This window comes from Phallusia mammillata, chromosome 3 (assembly GCF_965637545.1).
Source record: "Phallusia mammillata chromosome 3, kaPhaMamm4.hap1.1, whole genome shotgun sequence".
Taxonomy (NCBI): domain Eukaryota; kingdom Metazoa; phylum Chordata; class Ascidiacea; order Phlebobranchia; family Ascidiidae; genus Phallusia; species Phallusia mammillata.
This window is the reverse complement of record NC_137254.1, coordinates 31769886-31788738: the sequence shown is the minus strand read 5'-3', so window position 1 is coordinate 31788738 and position 18853 is coordinate 31769886. Positions and strand designations below refer to the sequence as shown.

The 18853-nt window shown below is 35.2% G+C and overlaps 1 protein-coding gene across 2 annotated transcripts; it reads left to right on the top strand.

Moving 5' to 3' along the window:
* The first annotated feature begins 517 nt into the window (after positions 1-517).
* Positions 518-18796, top strand: LOC145217984 (endothelin-converting enzyme 2-like). 2 transcript variants are annotated; one of them, XM_080085387.1, is made up of 23 exons: positions 524-660; positions 866-975; positions 2816-2828; positions 3182-3298; positions 5146-5317; positions 5732-5927; positions 6439-6497; positions 6990-7114; positions 7659-7808; positions 8972-9040; positions 9930-10118; positions 10885-11036; positions 11576-11690; positions 12144-12254; positions 12772-12870; positions 13735-13812; positions 14199-14305; positions 14539-14597; positions 14957-15076; positions 15475-15599; positions 16270-16335; positions 17751-17858; positions 18166-18796. In XM_080085387.1, exons 2-23 carry the CDS (start codon positions 953-955, stop codon positions 18340-18342), a joined length of 2430 nt encoding a protein of 809 aa, XP_079941513.1. In that variant the 5' UTR covers positions 524-660; positions 866-952; the 3' UTR covers positions 18343-18796. The 2 variants fall into 2 exon arrangements, with proteins under 2 accessions (XP_079941512.1, XP_079941513.1); XM_080085386.1 differs by lacking the exon at positions 2816-2828 and having other exon boundaries at positions 518-660.
* The last annotated feature ends 57 nt before the right edge of the window (positions 18797-18853 follow it).

Below are 18853 nucleotides of genomic sequence, written 5' to 3'. Positions count from 1 at the left end.
TCTGTCACTTTCTAATTCAAATCACCTGTTCAGTATTAGTTCCACCATTTTTTCACACCAGTAATGCATTGGGTTGGGTTGGGTATAAGTATTTGTTTTGGGTATGCAGAGAAGGCTTTTTTGTAGAGCCTTTGCTTCTTTTTATGTTTATGCTGTTTTTGTTTTTTTGTTTTTTTTCTCATCTTGTGCTTATTTGCTGCCAGCATGACCAAAGTGTTATTCAACTGTGATAAAAAACATATTATTATTATTATGCTTCTTTATATGAAGGGGTAAGAATACTTTATTGTTTTGAACAATTGTGTTTAAAAATATAGTTTTTCACACTAATTCAAATGAACACATATGTGACAAATAGTGAAATTGAACCATGTTTGAGCAGTGGTTCACCCACGGCTTTCTAAATGTCAAAGTTTTTTAGCGACAATACTTGCTGAAGTACACAACTCAAGAGTTTCATGCCTTGTAGATTGGAAGATTGCAAAGTATTAAAAAAGATTTTCTATTTTTCAGTTCAGTTTACTAATTAATGTTTGGTGGTCAAGTTTATAAGAGCTCTTCTTGCAAATCGGTGCCCTGATGAAGTGCCCTGATGAAGTGCCCTGTATAGGACGTCGCAACGTCAGAATAAAAATACAATTGCCAGAAGAGCTCCATAAGGTTGATATTATGCCTGGCAGCAATAGCTTACATAATGATTGGAGGTGTTTAAAATCATTTTCTGCTGTTCACAATTATAATATAAAACCCTTGATATATTTATTTTGCAAACATTTGAGCTTCAAACACTTAAACACTCCGCAAGTAGTAGCATGTTGATAGGGGTTTTATACTTTTTACCAGACAAACATTTCTTGTGTTTCAGCCTTAGGTGAAATCCGTAGGTAAAATGTGCAGTGCGTAAAACTTTCTGTAATATTTCTTATTTGGATGAATCGGGAAAACGTCAAATATGCCGTACTCTCACAGTCTGAGGTAAGGTTTGTGATGTAATAATCTTTTTTCCAAGTTTTCTACTTTGTATTTGTGATGCAATAATTGCTGATAAACAATAAATTTTGTTTTTTTTATGTGTATTAAGGGAACCCCACTTCCCTGAAGGGGACACATGTTGTTTTTTGTCCTTATTTTTTCTGTGTAACGCTGGTTTGTTAAATACATTTCGTCAAAGGTGTTTCAAATTTATTCAAATTTGGACAGATGTTAGATATTAATCCAAATTTTTTTGATCCTCCTGAAATTTGACCCTAAATGACCCAGCGGTTCATCCACAGGCCCCCAAAACAGGAACTTATTAAAACAGCTGTACTGACTAAAGCACATGGTCCCGGAGTTTCATGCTTTGTTGGTTTGTGCAATGTAAAGTGTGTTGTTTTTGGTAACTTTCAGATGTGATTAACCAGAAATATCGATAGTTTGAAATTTAAAATATCTTCCGTAATTTTTTGCACTCTGACATGCTCAAATTATGTAACAAACATACATTGTTATGGGTAGTTGTAATAGCATCACTGGTCATAACATGCACTTTACTTGAAATAATTTATTTCCTGCACTGATTTTATGTGGTTGCAAATCCAAATGAAAAAACAACAGCCTAGTTTTGTAAAGAAAATTTGTTATCCTAACATTGCATTGGATTATACAGCCATTAAACTGATATTACATTTTAAAATATTACTGACTATAAATCAGTTTTTTACACAAACTTATTGACTGAAAATACTCTTTTTTTTAAACATAGCATTACAAAAGCACTTGCTGAAACATCGTTATGTTCGACACAAATTTACTGGCTCGGATTTTTGTTTGCTCACATAGCATTATTTGCACCTTACATTACCTACAAACTTTTGTTGAATATTTTGTAATTTGCACATGTTTAGTATGATATCTTTTTAATCCTCATATTGTATGTTTAAAATTTGTTTTTTTAATTTTCTGGTATTGCGTATTATGATTTTAATGCACCATACAAACTTGATTTTAAGCCCTGCTAAGTTTTTGCCTGAGCAATCAAGACAGGATTAAGTTTCTGTAGATGAGCTGAGCAGAGTTGGGTTGTTTGTTTTCCCCCAAACAAGCGTCAGACATTTGACGGATCACTTCCACATCAGTGATGCAAGATTAAATTTCAGGCTACTGTGAACCTTTTTCTCAACATATTGTTTGTTATTTTAGTCACAGAATCCCACACTGCAATGAGCTGCACATATCAGACACCAGTGAAGTGGAAAGGTTCAGTTCAAGTCTGTCGTGTGGTTTTGAAACAGAACTGAAAAAAGTTTTAAGGTTATGAAGCTGAGTAGGAATTTATTAAATTTGCTGCAAAATGTTTCCAGTGGCAGTTCGAACTGAAGTGTAAATAAATGTGTGCAATTAATTTTACAAATTGCAGTTTTAATGGCAAGCAGCGAAGTTTAGCAGATATTGCAGTCTTATATTCCTGTGACAGTTTAAGCTAGAACCAAGTCAGTTCCAGCTTGCATAGCTTGCAGCAGGTGACCCGCAAATTTGTTTGCAGATGAATCGTGAGATTAAATTAGTGTTTGCGTTTGAAGGATAATCGTTGAGCTGGAAAGATAAATGATTGCTCGTAAGCAGGGACGGTGGTGATCGTGGTTTTGCTGTAAACAGATCGAAGGATAGAAGTCTGATGTTGCATAGAGTCAGAGCTGTAACTTGAAATTTGTGATTTATTCATTTTAACTAAATTTATGACTTTTTTTAAACAATTTTACAATTATTAATAAGTAACAATGCCGTTTTTATGGAATGTTTGAAATATGGATTCTGACCAAAAACCCTCTTATAGCTCGATGCACTTGGTAAGATTTCTGTGTTTGTGTGGTAGAAGTTTATGTCCATAGAAATGTTAAAAATGTCGTAAAATATATTTTGTAGCGAGTTGCTTGATGTGGTTACATCTAGTTTTCTATTTCTTTCTAAACTTTGTTTTTGTCTTAGTTTGTTTAAAACACTTTTCAAAACTGTGAATATGTTGTCTATGTGCCAGTGATTTTGTTTTTAGATAATTTTGTTTCTAAGTTACAAAAGTTTGCATGCTTGTTGTAAAAAAAGCTTTGTTTTTCTGAATTGTTGCTAATGTTTAAATACTTAAATAAATACAAACTATTTAGTTTGACTGAATTTAAATAAAGTGTTTCCGAAAAATTTTTAGGTGACATCAACTCATGATGATGGAAGTGGTGCAAGAAATGTTAAAGTGAGCACTGGAGATGGAGAACTGCCCGATATCGACCAGGATTCACCGGTGCTCGACACAGAAAATGATGAAGTGAGTTCGAAACACGAAAGTTTGATGAAGCTAATATTGCAACCAGTGGTGGGATTCAGCCGGTTCGCACCGGTTCTATAGAACCATCTCACGAAATTTTATGAGACCAGCGAACCGGTTAGCATTGCTGGTTACTGTCAATGAACTTTTTGTAACAGAACCGGCTGAAAAATATGACTTTTGTGATAGAACCGGCTGAAAAATATGACTTTTGTAACAGAACCGGCTGAAAAATATGACTTTTGTGATAGAACCGGCGGAAAAATATGACTTTTGTAACAGAACCGACTGAAAAATATTACTTTGTGATAGAACCGGCTGAAAAATATGACTTTTGTAACAGAACCGGCTGAAAAATATGACTTTTGTGATAGAACCGGCTGAAAAATATGACTTTTGTAACAGAACCGGCTGAAAAATATGACTTTTGTGATAGAACCGGCTGAAAAATATGACTTTTGTAACAGAACCGGCTGAAAAATATGACTTTTGTAACAGAACCGGCTGAAAAATATGACTTTTGTAACAGAACCGACTGAAAATTATTACTTTTGTGATAGAACCGGCTGAAAAATATGACTTTTGTAACAGAACCGACTGAAAAATATTACTTTTGTGATAGAACCGGCTGAAAAATATGACTTTTGTAACAGAACCGGCTGAAAAATATGACTTTTGTAACAGAACCGGCTGAAAAATATGACTTTTGTAACAGAACCGGCTGAAAAATATGACTTTTGTGATAGAACCGGCTGAAAAATATGACTTTTGTAACAGAACCGGCTGAAAAATATGACTTTTGTAACAGAACCGACTGAAAATTATTACTTTTGTGATAGAACCGGCTGAAAAATATGACTTTTGTAACAGAACCGGCTGAAAAATATGACTTTTGTGATAGAACCGGCTGAAAAATATGACTTTTGTAACAGAACCGGCTGAAAAATATGACTTTTGTAACAGAACCGACTGAAAATTATTACTTTTGTGATAGAACCGACTGAAAATTATTACTTTTGTGATAGAACCGGCTGAAAAATATGACTTTTGTAACAGAACCGGCTGAAAAATATGACTTTTGTGATAGAACCGGCTGAAAAATATGACTTTTGTAACAGAACCGGCTGAAAAATATGACTTTTGTGATAGAACCGGCTGAAAAATATGACTTTTGTAACAGAACCGGCTGAAAAATATGACTTTTGTAACAGAACCGACTGAAAATTATTACTTTTGTGATAGAACCGGCTGAAAAATATGACTTTTGTGATAAAACCGGCTGAAAAATATGACTTTTGTGATAAAACCGGCTGACAACATAATTTGAATCCCACCACTGCTTGTAAACACTTGTCAAAAATTACATTGGATTTTGGCTTTTTACTTTCATTATTAAGTTTGTTTTAAGAAACATCAATTTAAATGGGAAAGGTTAGGCATTAAACATGTCTAATTTCTATATAATACGACCTTAACACCCAATGAATCAAATAAACACTGTTGCTGCCAGGCATAATGTATCAACAAATTTTAAGCACTTCCCTGATGAAGGTGTCTCGTATGGGACATAAAAACGTCAGCGTATTATAATAAAAACTGCTGGAAGAGCTAAAATTTGTTGATAAACACCCAATATACCAAATTTAACCACTAGTATATCTTAAATCACTCGTCAAAATTACATTGGATTTTTGCTTTTTACTTTAATTGATTTACTCTACATCAATTTAAATGGGAAAGCCTATGCATTGAACATTTCCACTTATTTATATAATAGCAAAAAACCAATGTACCAAATTTCACCACTAGTAGACCTTAATGTGTTTGAACAACTGTTTTTTCTTCAGCTCCACTTCCACAACTACAAGCGCTCGTCGGTCTGTTGCCACTGGCAACAGATCCGATGTCGTCGATTTTCCCGTTCTTTCACCATGCGGGAGCTTTTCCTCTGCTTGATGACCGTTTTTCTTGCCGTGATCGTCGTTATATTGCTCGCATACCAAGGGGCCCGAGCTAAAGGTGAGAGCTACTTTAAAACTTTATTAAATGAACGGATGTAACAAATGTGGCCCTTCATATCACTAATGATGGCATGAGCATTTGCCGAAACGTTTCAATGATAAAGCATGCCGCTTTTTACGTCTATTTGGGACATTATTTTCACCAATAAATTTATCAAATGAGATAACAATTGCCAATCATATGGTATACAATGCAGGCATTGTTTGCGAGTGAGGGAAACAGTCTATCGCTATGTATAGGAATACTGCACCTAATACACTGAATGTTGTTACAGGAAAAAGTATTATTGGCAGAAAATAATTAGCCGGAATTATTTTGGAAATGTAACCTTCTCGTTGGTGATTTGCAAAAGTATTCTGTTGAAATTTTGTCAACTTTTTGCCAAACTGCAATAAACATCATAATTTTTAGATAACGTCCCACAATGCCCTGCTCCAGCAGCGAGTCAGGTGATCGGTGACCAACCATGCATGACTCGGTCGTGTATCGAAGTCGCAAGTCGAATTTCTCTTTCGCTGGATGAGAGCGTGAACCCGTGCGATGATTTCTATGAATTTTCTTGTGGAGGTTGGGTGAAACGAAATCCCCTCCCCGCAGGTCATTCAAGGTCATATTCCCATGTTTTACTTCATTCTGCATTTTGTTAATATTTTGCTTTAATATTTTGCTCATATTTTAAAATGGTAACTTACACAGATCTGCAAATCATAATTCATTTTTATGTGTGAGGTAATTCGGCAAACATTTTATTTTATTAAAACATTTTGTGAAGAGTATTTAAATCAGATATAAAAGGCATGTTTTGATGGAATTAGGTGCCGATTTTAATAGTCTTTACTGATTCTATTTATGCACATGTCAATAATTGTAACTTCAAGATGCCGAAATTCACAATTATTTGTCGTGTATATTTGTAAACAAAGTGTTGATGGTTGTCCCTAAATTTCATCATTGATTTGGTGTAAAAAAAATAAAGGTGTGTGTGTGTGTGTGTGTGTGTGTGGGATGGGGGAATTGAAATCAAATGTACATGATTGATTTCATTGAATCGGTGTTTTGCAAAATCTTAATGAGCTGAATTAATTTTGATTAATGTAATTTCGGGTGATTTTTCACAGGTGGGGAACGTTTAACGAATTGTGGCAGAGAAACCAGGTCATTCTCAAATCGGTGCTCGGTAAGATTATCAATTATTCATAGAAATCCTAAATCCCATTTAATTGATATTGATTGTTGGCTTTAATCCAATCAGATCTGTGTCGTGTTAAATTATAAATTGACAGATTATCGTTGTTTGACACGATTTTACAGCAATTTCTGAAAGAATTTTACATGTTTTTCTTCTCTTGCAACAACATTTGTTATATTTTTGTGATTTATTAAATCTGGTGTACAAATATTTTAAACACTTTTTTCAATTATTAAATATTTTACAAAAATCATTAAATATTTTCCCCAAAACATGATTTGTTTAGGTACACAATTCATGGTTTTAAAGTTTCTAATGAGAAACAAACATGCCTGTATATTTGTTTACATTCATTCATTTGAGAATGACACAAGGTGCTGTCGGAACCTCATGTTTTATTACAGATATAATGGCTTCTTTGTTTCTCATTAGGATTTATTTTAAAAGTCAAATCAATTTGTTATTCTTGTCGTCACGCAGAAAGCAACAGCACTGAAGAAACATCAGAAGCGGAATTAAAAGCAAAGCAGTATTACAAGTCGTGTTTGAACATGGAAGCAATCAACAAAGTGGGACCGAAACCACTCATGGATTTGATGGAGCAGGTTTGTTTCAGTGAAGTTTTGGGTTTCAATAATCTGATGTTACGATGCTTGGAATTATACATTCTACAACATAATAGTTTCACAAAATCAAAATGCCCTTTTGCTTAAAGTTTGGTCTTGAAATGTTTATTGTTTGAAAACAACCCAATGATATCTTGGTTAAGATTCTTAGTTTGGGTTAAATCGGAAATAAAAAGTTTGTTAACTTCCGGTTTTACAAAAACTTTTATTTTAAATGGTCCTTTATTTCATCACCAAGTCACATTTCACACAGGCTACATTTTTGTGTCTTGCCATATGGTGGTAAATGCTTGGGTGAACGACTCATTCGGTATGACGCCTTTAATGGGCCTGACATACTATGATTTCTATATTTCTGCAGCGAAAAAAGAAACAAACAACAATTATGATTTGTATATAAGTGTGCCACGATCGCCGATTTTCTTGAATCCTTTAGAGTTCATTTCAGTAATGAGTAAACATTCATCTTAGTTGTAGACAATGTTGGAAATTTTGTAATATCAAATTCAATGTTATGTTTCAGATGGGTGGGTGGGCCATCTGGGAATCGTGGAATGAAACCAATTTTGATTTCAACCAAACATTGATGCTTCTCTCCCCGTATTCAATTTATCCATTCTTCAACATCGCCGTGGGAACAGATTCGAAACATTCCAACTCCAATATCATCATGGTAAGTATGTTTCATCAACTGAATCCTGTTCCTGTCAATGTAGCAATCTTCTATTTAGAACAGTGGTTCTCAACTGTGGGTCCGCGGACCCCCAGGGGTCCGCAAAGCGTTTTCAGGGGGTCTGCGACAACTTCCTAATTTTGCAGACAACGATATTAATAAAGCGCTATTTAAAAAATATGTCTCAGCATTTTAAAAAAGCATGAAACTTGTTTAAAATCGTTCTTCATTTGCCACAAACCAAAATGCATCATGACATTTTAACCCCATTGTGATGCAACAGAGGTAAATTTTCAGTGGCAAACAACGTCACATCACAATGTAATGGCTCTTTATTATTGAGTTCTGATGTCGCAGTGCAGTCAAAGTGATTGAAATTTTGGTCCTGGACCAAACGTGGTTGGTATATTCTGCACCTTTTTAGGGTTGCGTAATAAAAGGACAAAAAATACCAAAACTTTCAAAGGGGTCCGCGATTAGCTTGAGAGTACCAAAAGGGTTCCGCAAAGGTTAAAAGGTTGAGAACCACTGATTTAGAATAACATTCTTATGTGACAAAAACAAACTTGAGTGGCTAAAAATTGAAATCATGTGAATTTTCAGTTCACATATTTTCTGGGCCCCCGACACAAAATTTAACACATCGTGTGTAGAACTGTGCCAATCTTGCTTATTTAATACTTTCAAGGTCTTTGAGTTGTTTCCAATGATGGTTAAACAATCCTAATCAGTGGTTCTCAAACTTTTTCGGGGCCGCATGCCACTCCCAACTACTTATTTTGCGGCTCGCACCAAATCTCAGAAAACCACCAAACATTGCTATTTTAGCTTCCAAAGTAATAATCTTTATAAATTTTCTCAAGGTTTCGTTTTTTTGGCCCCGACAATAAAAAAGTTTGAGAACCACTGATCCTAATCATGTCGTTTTTTCCCCTATATGGCATTACCTGCATTGCAAAAGCCCCAACTGTTTATAAACCAGAAGTTTGTATTCTTTCACATAACAACTTCTTCACCTTTTAAATTGAATAATGCTTGAGATAATTTCTGTTATTCATTATCCATGTTGCATTAGCTTAAACAATTGTGTTATTTTGTTGAGATTTTTGAGTAGTTTGTTGTTATAATAAATTTTTTCACAAAGTTCAAACTTAAACTTTCAGGTGACCGAGTCAAGCTTGGGTCTGGGGACACGAGATTTTTACATGAATAAAACTGTGGGAGACGACAAGGTGATTGTGCTGGAAATGTGTGTTTAAACATTAGCAACGTTCCAACATGTGCTTCTCTGTATCAGCAACGTTCCAACATGTGCTTCTCTGTATCAGCAACGTTCCAACATGTGCTTCTCTGTTATCTTTGTGTTAAGGCTGAGCTGAGTTAAACTTATAATAATTGAACCCAGTGAATCAGTAAAATAATGTTTTGTGCAAGTCAGTAGATAGTGCAGGGGCCCACAAATAGTGGTCACGACCCAATTGACAATAGCATAATAGTAGTCTTAATATTGATTGCTTAGTATTTTCTATGCTAACAAAATGCTTGGGTCGCAAGAAATTAAGAGCAATTTTTTAGGTTTGCGCCAAAAAGTATTTGCGGACCCAAGCACATTGTACGAGTCTGTAGATTAGTATATTAGTCAGTAGATCATTATCCTATACAGCAAACCGAGTTAATTGCACTGAGTTTGAAAACCCTAACCTTCACCTCATATTAATCCATCTCATCACATAATTTGGGTCATTGCATGAAGAGATTGGTAGATTGTTTTTGCCATTAATCAGCACGTTTTCTGTAGCACGTTTTTGGTTTTGTTTCCCATTCAGTAAAAACAGGAATTATAATGTGGGTTAGATATGTTTGAAACACTACATATATTATGGAACAATATATACGGATCTTTTCATAAGTTTAATGCTAAAAATAGTGGCCCAAATAGACATAAAAGCGACATGCTTTATTGTTAAACGTTTCGTGATATCAGTAATGATGACATGAGCATTTGCCGAACTGTATGAATTACAAAGCATGTCGCTTTTACGTCTATTTGGGCCGCTATTTTTAGCATTATACATATGTTATCCCTCGATAACATAAACATCATACTTTGTTGTGTTTCAGATCATGGCTGCTTACTTTGAATACATGACAGAGGTTGGTACGCTGCTTGGTGGAAAGAAGAACCACACGAGGGAGCAAATGCTGGAAGTTATTGACCTTGAAACGGAGATCGCCGCGGTAACCCTTCCCCTGCAAGATATGAGAGATGAAGAAAAAAATTATCAGAGATTTACTTTGCAGGAGTTACAGGTGAAAAATTTGTCAGTGTTTTGTCGTGGATGCTGTGTTCTTTGATTTATCAAACCAGTACAAGCAACTAAAACATCCCAGGCAGATGTTGTTATTTAAGTATAACCAGTGGTGGGATTCAGCTGGTTCGCACCGACTCTGTTCAACCGTATCACGAAATTTTATGAGATCAGCGAACCGGTTAGCATTACTGGTTACTGTCAATGGACATTTTGTAACAGAACCGGCTGAAAAATATGACTTTTGTGATAGAACCGACTGACAAAAAATTGAATCCCACCACTGAGTATAGCCCCTTCCCTAAAGAACATTGTGTTTTGTTTTCTGCATAACATGGATGTTTTCGCATATTTTGGTCAAAACGGAGTGATTTAAATCCAATAAAATTTACACCTAACCAGCGCATAAAGTTGTGCTCTATATATCTTGCTTCTTGTGGAGAACTATTAATACCATGAACTTTATAAGAACAGGCAACATATAAGAAAAACCTGGTAGAGTTTTGCTTGAAATCATGAGCTGATTCCTCAGTTGGTCTATGAAAGCAAGTTGTACAAATTATGCAACCTGTGAATGAATGCTCTTACTTTATATTTGTGATATTGTAGATGACATAACATCTAAACTTTTCAACTCAATTTAAGCAGAAAGACTGGCAAACCACCAATTTCAGGATTTTCAAGATTTTTTTAAAGTTTTTAAATTAATAATTTCTTTTTTAGTTTTTCTCATATTTTTACTGAATAATCCAATTTCTTTTTTTCAGACTCTTGCCCCAGCAGTCGACTGGCAGACTTTAATTGACAGAATGTTCCGGGAACACGGGAATATTTCCATCGAACCGAACGAACCCATGATCACAAACTCACTCGATTACATCAAAAAGTTTTCCACGATCGTCAACAAAACTCCTAAAAGGTTTGAAAGCACCGTACATTTTTAAGGAAGTGCTTTCACATTTGCAAATAAACTTTAATTTGAAAGCACTTGGCATTTACGTGTCCAACGCTGGTTTGTTGAAAGAGTTTGGTCAAGAAAGAGTGCTTCAAATTTATTCAAATTTACAAAGATGTTAGTTATTAATCCAACTTTGATTCTCCTGAAGTTTGACCCCGAATGACCCAGCAGTTCACAGGCCCCAAAAACATAAATTTTTTAAAACAGCTGTACTGATTAAATTACATAATCTAGGAGTTTCATGCTTTGTTGGTTGGTGCAATTCTAAAGAATTTTTACATTTTACTCCTTAAAATGTGATTTTAAGTGTGCAGGCCATTCACTTCAAAAACACAAAACGTAATCGATTTTTCTAGCCTAAGCCTTGTCATATTGGAATGCTTGGTAGACTGGTTTGATTCGATGTAACATCTTCAATAGACCTGGCGTACAATGATTGACAACCCCCAGTAATGCATTTTGTACATTTCAGTTGAATTTTCAAATTTTTATGTTTCCAGGGTTTTAAGCAACTACGCCATGTGGAGATTCATTCAGTTGTTCGTGAACGTTTTAAACCAGCCTTTCATCGATGCTTGGAACAAATTACACAAAGTCAAGTTCGGATCCGATCTGGTGAGTTTGTGTTCACTTTACAACCAACAAATTATCACACGATGATATATAATCTGGTTGTGGGTGTTCCTTGCAACATTTTCCAAAAAACACAGAAACAAAAAAAAGAAACTTGTAGATTTTTCATGTTTTTTTATTACTACCTTAAGCATTTATTCCACAATTTTGGAATCCCAAAACTTGAGGGGAGGACTTTCATTTTTACATGTGGTTTGTCAACACTTAAAGCTTTGGGAACATAACCTGTGAAGTTGATCCAATTTTTTTTTAAAGACCCGATTTTAAATGATCTTCGGGTTGAGCAGAACCATTATGAAGCAATTTCCTTATTAGGTGTATGTAAACTTAAGGCATGGGACCGTAAAAAATATAAAAGTTGTCTGCTTCTGCCACAAGGTTGTCAACCAGCAGCAGTCCAACCCCATAAACTTTTTACCCATGTTTTATTCTCAGACATGTTGGGAACGTTGGATCGACTGTGTTGGAGCGGTGGATGATTCGCTCGGATTGGCGTTGAGTCGGATGTTCATTCACCACAACTTCGACAAAACAAGCAAAAAATCTGTAAGAAAAAACTTTGTTGTATAAATAAGTAACTGACAATGCCAACATGGATATGATATTGATTTATGAATGCCCACTTTACTCTGACTGCATTTATTCATCATAAACTTTCGCTTTTTTTTTTTTTTTTATCACTTTGTCTGTGTTGATATAATTCTGTTCAGTTATCAATCTTTTCATAAATTATAAATACTTTTGTTGTCCTAAGCATTCCTCAAATTCAACTAAGATTTTGTCACTCTTAGTTTGTTAGCAGAACACTGTAAAAAACCCGGATAATCATACTAAACTGAAGCTCATTTGAATCATACAGTGTTTTTCATTATGCAATGTAATACATAAAATTGATTTCACCCATAAATGGCTTCCTCAGTTTATATTCAAATAGACTGCAAGAAGATCTTGGATTATGTTGCAAACGGTGCTGTAGTTAACATTTGTTTGACATCATCTGTTTACCAATTATGTGCTTTCAACAAATTATTTTCAGTTTCTCATAACTTTGCTTGTTGTTCAGGCTGAAGAAATGGTGAAAGACATCAAAGCTGCGTTTAATCGGAGTTTGAAGCAAGTGGAGTGGATGGACGCACATACTAAAGTGAGAGCTGCAAAAAAGGTGGGTTGCTGATGTTGTTGTGGGTTGCTGCATGTGGTACAGACTACTGTATGGCACCACATGTGAGAATATATGGTCCCATATGGTCATAAAAACAGATTATATGATAATTTCAAACCCTCCCCTATCACTTATGTTTTTCCACATTTGGCAGTAATGTATCTTCCAATCTGGGGCCAAGGGTTTTTCTTTTTACCAACCACATCTGGTGGCTAACTCTTGTGCCACAACCCAACACATAAAGCCCGAACACTGACTGTCAGCATTTTCCCAAGTCTGCAAAAGTATAATTTGAAAGTAAATTTCTTTTGCGTTAAAACTGTGTTACTATACAGTAACGTCTAGTACCTTGCGCTATTTACTATCCCTGGCCAGTGTTTTTTTAAGGTGTTTTCTCCAGCGGTTTCCCAAAATTTGGACTTGCAACTACAACTACAGTTTTTGGTATTTAAATGAAACACTTGCGGTCTCTTAAAACTACTTAGCGGTCACCCAAACCAAACCTTGAAAAAAAACCTATCCCTGGCATTGCTGTAGTGTTTCTTACATCTTGATGCAGAGCTCTGCACATTTGTGTGATCGATTGGAACTTATTGTGTTGTTTCATTTGATTGTTGGTTAATACTTGGCAAAAATAACAGAAAAAATTGCCTATCTGTATTAAACTGCTTAGTTTGTTGTTGCAAATGCAGATGATTTCGTTTGAAAGCATGTCCCATCCAAGATGTTGAAATTATTGTTATAACTCCCAATGAAACATTGGTTTAACTTCAATATGCACTAATGTAGAATTTGCATTTGATTGTAGTTGTCAAATACTTGTTGATCGGCAACATATGAAATGTCCATCTGTATTTTATTCAGGCTGAAGCTGTTGAAGATATGATTGGATTTCCCGACAATATACTTAATGTGACGTACGTCGATCAAGAATATGTAGAGGTAAAACTTCAAGATTGTTGATGTTTTTGTTGCAAAACATTTGAATTTGTTGAGGTTTATGTTATTATTAATATTTTAAAAGCAAAATAGTTTTTGTTGCAAAACATTGAAATTTGCCGTAGTTTGTGTTAATTGTTTTCATACACTGATGATGCTTGTAAAAGCAAAATGGATTTATTTTCGCAAAACAAATAAAACACAGCCCCAGATTTAGTGGTTTTCACACTGAACTTTCTTGATTTTAATGACCCTGAATCGTCGCAATTACTTTATTTGAGAGGAGATTTCATTAATAAGAAAATATTTACTACGTAGCTTTTGTTGTCATGAATATGTCAGAGTTTAATTTTTGCTGATTTTAACAAAGTTTGTCAACTTATTTTCAGTTGAATATTACAAGCAAGCAGACATACTTTGAACAGCGACAGAATTTCATCAAATACATAAACATCAAACAAATAAAGGAATTGCGCTGCCCAGTGGAGAGAAATGAGTGAGTAGAAATTTGAATTTTATTGACGAAAATATTACAAAGTATCACTTGACAGAAATATTCATCAAAAAGAACGATTTTTTTAAAATTAATTTTTAAATATGGTAGAAATTTTAATTTTCATGAATGGAAACTGAAATTTGCAACTTTGTGAACAAAAAATTTATAAAATATCTCTCATAAAATTAAAACCCATGAAAAAAACAAATTAATTTTATGTTGTTGTTATTCAGATGGTCAATGACGCCCCCAACTGTCAACGCTTACTATTCCCCAACCAAGAATGTAATAGGTGAGAGACCCTGCATACCATATCAGTGTTTCACATAATGTATGTAGTATAATATATAATCACGAGTCACCAGAAACTCAGTATACGAGATGGAGACAACTGTCACGTATAATAACAGTCTAAAAACTTTATCAAGTCATCCACTATTTTGAAGTGTAGATATATTTATGTTTCACCTAAGTAATAGGCGTCATCAGTATCTAAAAACAACAAACAAAGCTAAAAAATCGAATGCAAGTTAAACTGTAAAGCACTTATAAGAGTAGTGAAAATCTGCTGTAAGTTTGAATTGGAAAGCAAAAACTCGCAACAAAAACTTTAAATAAATCTTAGTGTTTCACATAATATTTTGTGTGCAGTGTTTCCTGCTGGGATTTTGCAACCCCCGTTTTACAACAATCATTATCCTCTGTCGATAAACTTTGGTGGGATCGGGATCGTGGTCGGACACGAACTTACACATGGATTCGATGACCAAGGTACTTGAGCAGGTTCTGTTTGGAAAGTAGATTTTAATTGTTGTTTTTGGGGAGACAGTTGTCACCTAAACCTGTACTTAGGGGCTCATAAGGTTCCACTGTTCACCAGAAACACACATTGGGTGAAAATATGCAACAGTTTCCATGAAAATAAAACGGTTATGTGAAGATTTTGTTTTGATAGCAAACTGTGACATTATTTGAAGAAAAAAAAACAAGTTTTTCTTTTGCCTGTAGAGAATAAACCGACCCAGTGGTCATAAAAATGCTTTTTTGTCAAACATTATAAAAATTTTATGTTTTTAGGTCGCCAGTATGATTTGCACAAAACTTTATATTTTTATGTTTTCAGGTCGTCAGTATGATTTGCACAAAACTTTATATTTTTATGTTTTCAGGTCGTCAGTATGATTTGCACGGAAACCTTCGTAACTGGTGGGAACAATCCACACTCGATCATTTCAAGAAGAAAGCGAAATGTATGGTAGACCAATATGCCCAGTTTACTATGGATGGGACAAACGTAAGTTGTGTATTGGCAACATTGTGCTGTCTTAACTGGTCTGTGTGAGTAATGTGTGGTGCATATTGGTAATATGGCTGTAATTTTGTGTGTGGCAACATTGTGCTGTTTAAACTTGCATGTGTTGGTAGTATGGTTGTTATTGTATGTGTGACAACATTGTGGTGTCTAACATGTGTGTGTTGGTAGTATGTCTGTAAGTTTTGTGTTCAGCAACATTGTGGTGTCTAACATGTGTGTGTTGGTAGTATGTCTGTAAGTTTTGTGTGTAACAACATTGTGGTGTCTAACATGTGTGTGTTGGTAGTATGTCTGTAAGTTTTGTGTGTAACAACATTGTGGTGTCTAACATGTGTGTGTTGGTAGTATGGCTGTTGTGTGTGTAGCAACATTGTGGTGTCTAACATGTGTGTGTTGGTAGTATGTCTGTAAGTTTTGTGTGTAACAACATTGTGCTGAAAATACTGAACAGGCGTTTGTGCTGTTTAAACTTGATTGTGTTAATGGCTAATTTGGGGTGTCTGTTGATAATGTATATCTTGTAACAAAATTGTAGTATTTGTTTTTGTGTGTGGTGGGTGCAACTTTTTGTGTTGATATTATGTCTGTTATTGTGTGTTTGGTAATATAGCTGTATCTCCTCTCATTAACATGTCAATGTTATTTTCAGCTGAATGGAAATTTAACAATTGGAGAAAACATCGCTGACAACGGTGGACTTCAACTTGCATTTGATGTAAGAAATTAAAGTTTATGTAATAATCATTAGACTGTGAGTTGACCGAAGGTGTTCAGTGCTTCCAAACCTTTATGGAGAAATGCATTGTTTGATAATTATTAATTATAATTAATTGGAAAAATTGCCATTTTCCCCTATAAATCTTTAAATGCAGAACTAACTATGTATTTTTAATTCTTAAATTACATTTACCTTTGATCAACTAATGCTAGATTTTGTGTGTGGCATTTAATGCAAGTTAAGTTGGCATTTTAATTGCAAAAATGTAAAAAGGATCTGTGTGCTACTGAACTCTCAATTTTTTAAATATTGGTCATCTCCTAGAACAAAGGTGGGCAACCTTTTTGCATGCGCGGGCCAAAAAGTAGTGGTATATTGTGGAGGCGGACTGCAACGATGATCATGCAATAACATAGCAGTGCTAGGCAAAGTCAAACACTCAATGATTTTGTCTTTGTACGGAACAATGCCTATTCTTAGTAATAAACTAATAACTATTAACATGTAATGTAACAACTCTTTGCTACAAAAATGGGCTTTGACACATACATTCCGTCCTGCCGATTAAAATAAAATACATGTCGCGGGCCGCTCCAAAGTTGCTCGCGGGCCGGATGCGGCCTGCAGGCCGTAGGTTGCCCACCCTTGTCCTAGAGCAGAGGCGGGCAACTTCTCCAGTCGGCGGGCCTGATATGGGAAAATGAAGTACTTGGCGGGACGGACTCCTGAATCGATACATTAATCGCGTATTTATCCAGTGATTTAAAACGGATTTTTGAACACCTAAACAAAATACATTCAAGAACATCAAAAATACAATACAGTCCAAACAATCTAACTGATATAACATAAAATTATTAACCACAGCAAATGTAATGCATACACAACAGACTTAGATTCTATACTGAAACACTAACTAGGCTACACGTGTGGAAAGTGGAAACAAAGGAAACCGTGAAAGCAGGCCACACACACGGTTGGCAGTTATGTCGTAACAATGGACGCATGGTGCAATGGTAACAACGGCGGGAAAGTTTTGCTATTGGGGAGAGTTACTGTCCGTTACAACTATAATTTGACGCAGTAAGCAAGTAGTGGGGGATTGAGGCAGACTGTGGCCGCGGGCCACATTATCATGTAAAACCTGAAACTGTCTGCGGGCCGCTCAAAATCCCTTCGCGGGCCGGATCCGGCCCGCTGGCTGTATGTTGCCCACCCCTGTCCTAGAGTATTAGGTTAAAATGAACATAAATTCATAACTGGGATCAGCCCCGAAGGATCTATGCAGATCAGCGATCACGGCATACTTATATATATTCCCATGCCTACAATGTGCCTGGAGTACTGTGCATCATAGTGTAACATGCAAACTTTTATTGGGTGAATTTAAATCATAATCTATGTGATTTCAGGCTTACACCAAGAGAAAGAATGGAAACGCATCACACCCCATTTTCGACCCTCTACTCCCAGCCCTCAACTACACACAAGACCAACTATTCTTTATCGCTTTTGCACAGGTTTCTAATATTCACATAAAATATATTTCAACATAAACTATTAGTTTGCAGAAATATGGGTTGGCTGTGCTGTGTTAAACAAAGTATTAAGCATTGTTAACATGTTAATTCTGAGCAAACTGGTTTTTACAATTTTGCACAGTTTGTATGCCAAAATATTTAGCTCATAATACCAGTAGGTTTGTAAGTTTATTAAAATAAAATGAACATGTTTTATTCAACTTCGCTGGCAATTTGTTTTATACTAAAGCTACTATTTAAGTCCGTGTCTTGTGTACCTAAATTTCTGTTGTTGCTTTTACCACAGCTTTGGTGCACAGTGAGCACCCCCGAATTCCAACAACAGATGATTCTGATAAATGTCCACAGTCCCGGAAAGTTTCGTGTTGTCGGAACTCTCGCAAACTCTCCTCAATTTGCTGAAGCTTTCCAATGCCCGGTTGGCAGTCCGATGAATCCACCGCAGAAATGTAACGTCTGGTGAAACTTTACGCGCTCACTTTTCATTGGTGCTTGTAGCTGTCCACGATTCATGCACAGTTTTTATGTTTTACCCTGGTACACAAGTTTGTAATATTTCTGTGTCTGTCTGTATCCATTCGCTTTGTCCTTCTGTTTATCAAGTGAAATATTCTTGTCTCTTCACATTTTCAAACCACTAAGTATTACTTCAGTGAAAACCAGCGAGATTTTATTCATGTATTTGTTTTTGTGGTACAATGATTTCGTTCGTTGTCAAGTGAGATTTTATTGCAATGGAACAAAAATGACTGAAAAGTAACCAACAATTCCATCTGTTAAATCTTTTGATAATTAAATAAAAAATTCACAAACTGCCAATGTTAAAAACTGAACTTATATTTGCTTCCTTGTTACAATGGTTGCTTGCTTTTAAAAAAGTGTAAATTTTATTTGCAATTAAAATGTTTAAATGTCAAGGCTTACTGTTTGAAAATACCTTAACAATTGATTTAATAGCTTTTGTAAATCTGGTC

What these genes read in the sequence shown, in the direction of transcription:
- LOC145217984 (XM_080085386.1), top strand. Translation starts at nt 931, where the DNA reads ATGAATCGGGAAAACGTCAAATATGCCGTACTCTCACAGTCTGAG. An exon ending in TCGACACAGAAAATGATGAA is followed by an intron (nt 3,299 to 5,145) that starts GTGAGTTCGAAA and finishes TTTTTTCTTCAG; the next exon opens with CTCCACTTCCACAACTACAA. An exon ending in TCAAGTTCGGATCCGATCTG is followed by an intron (nt 11,691 to 12,143) that starts GTGAGTTTGTGT and finishes TTTTATTCTCAG; the next exon opens with ACATGTTGGGAACGTTGGAT.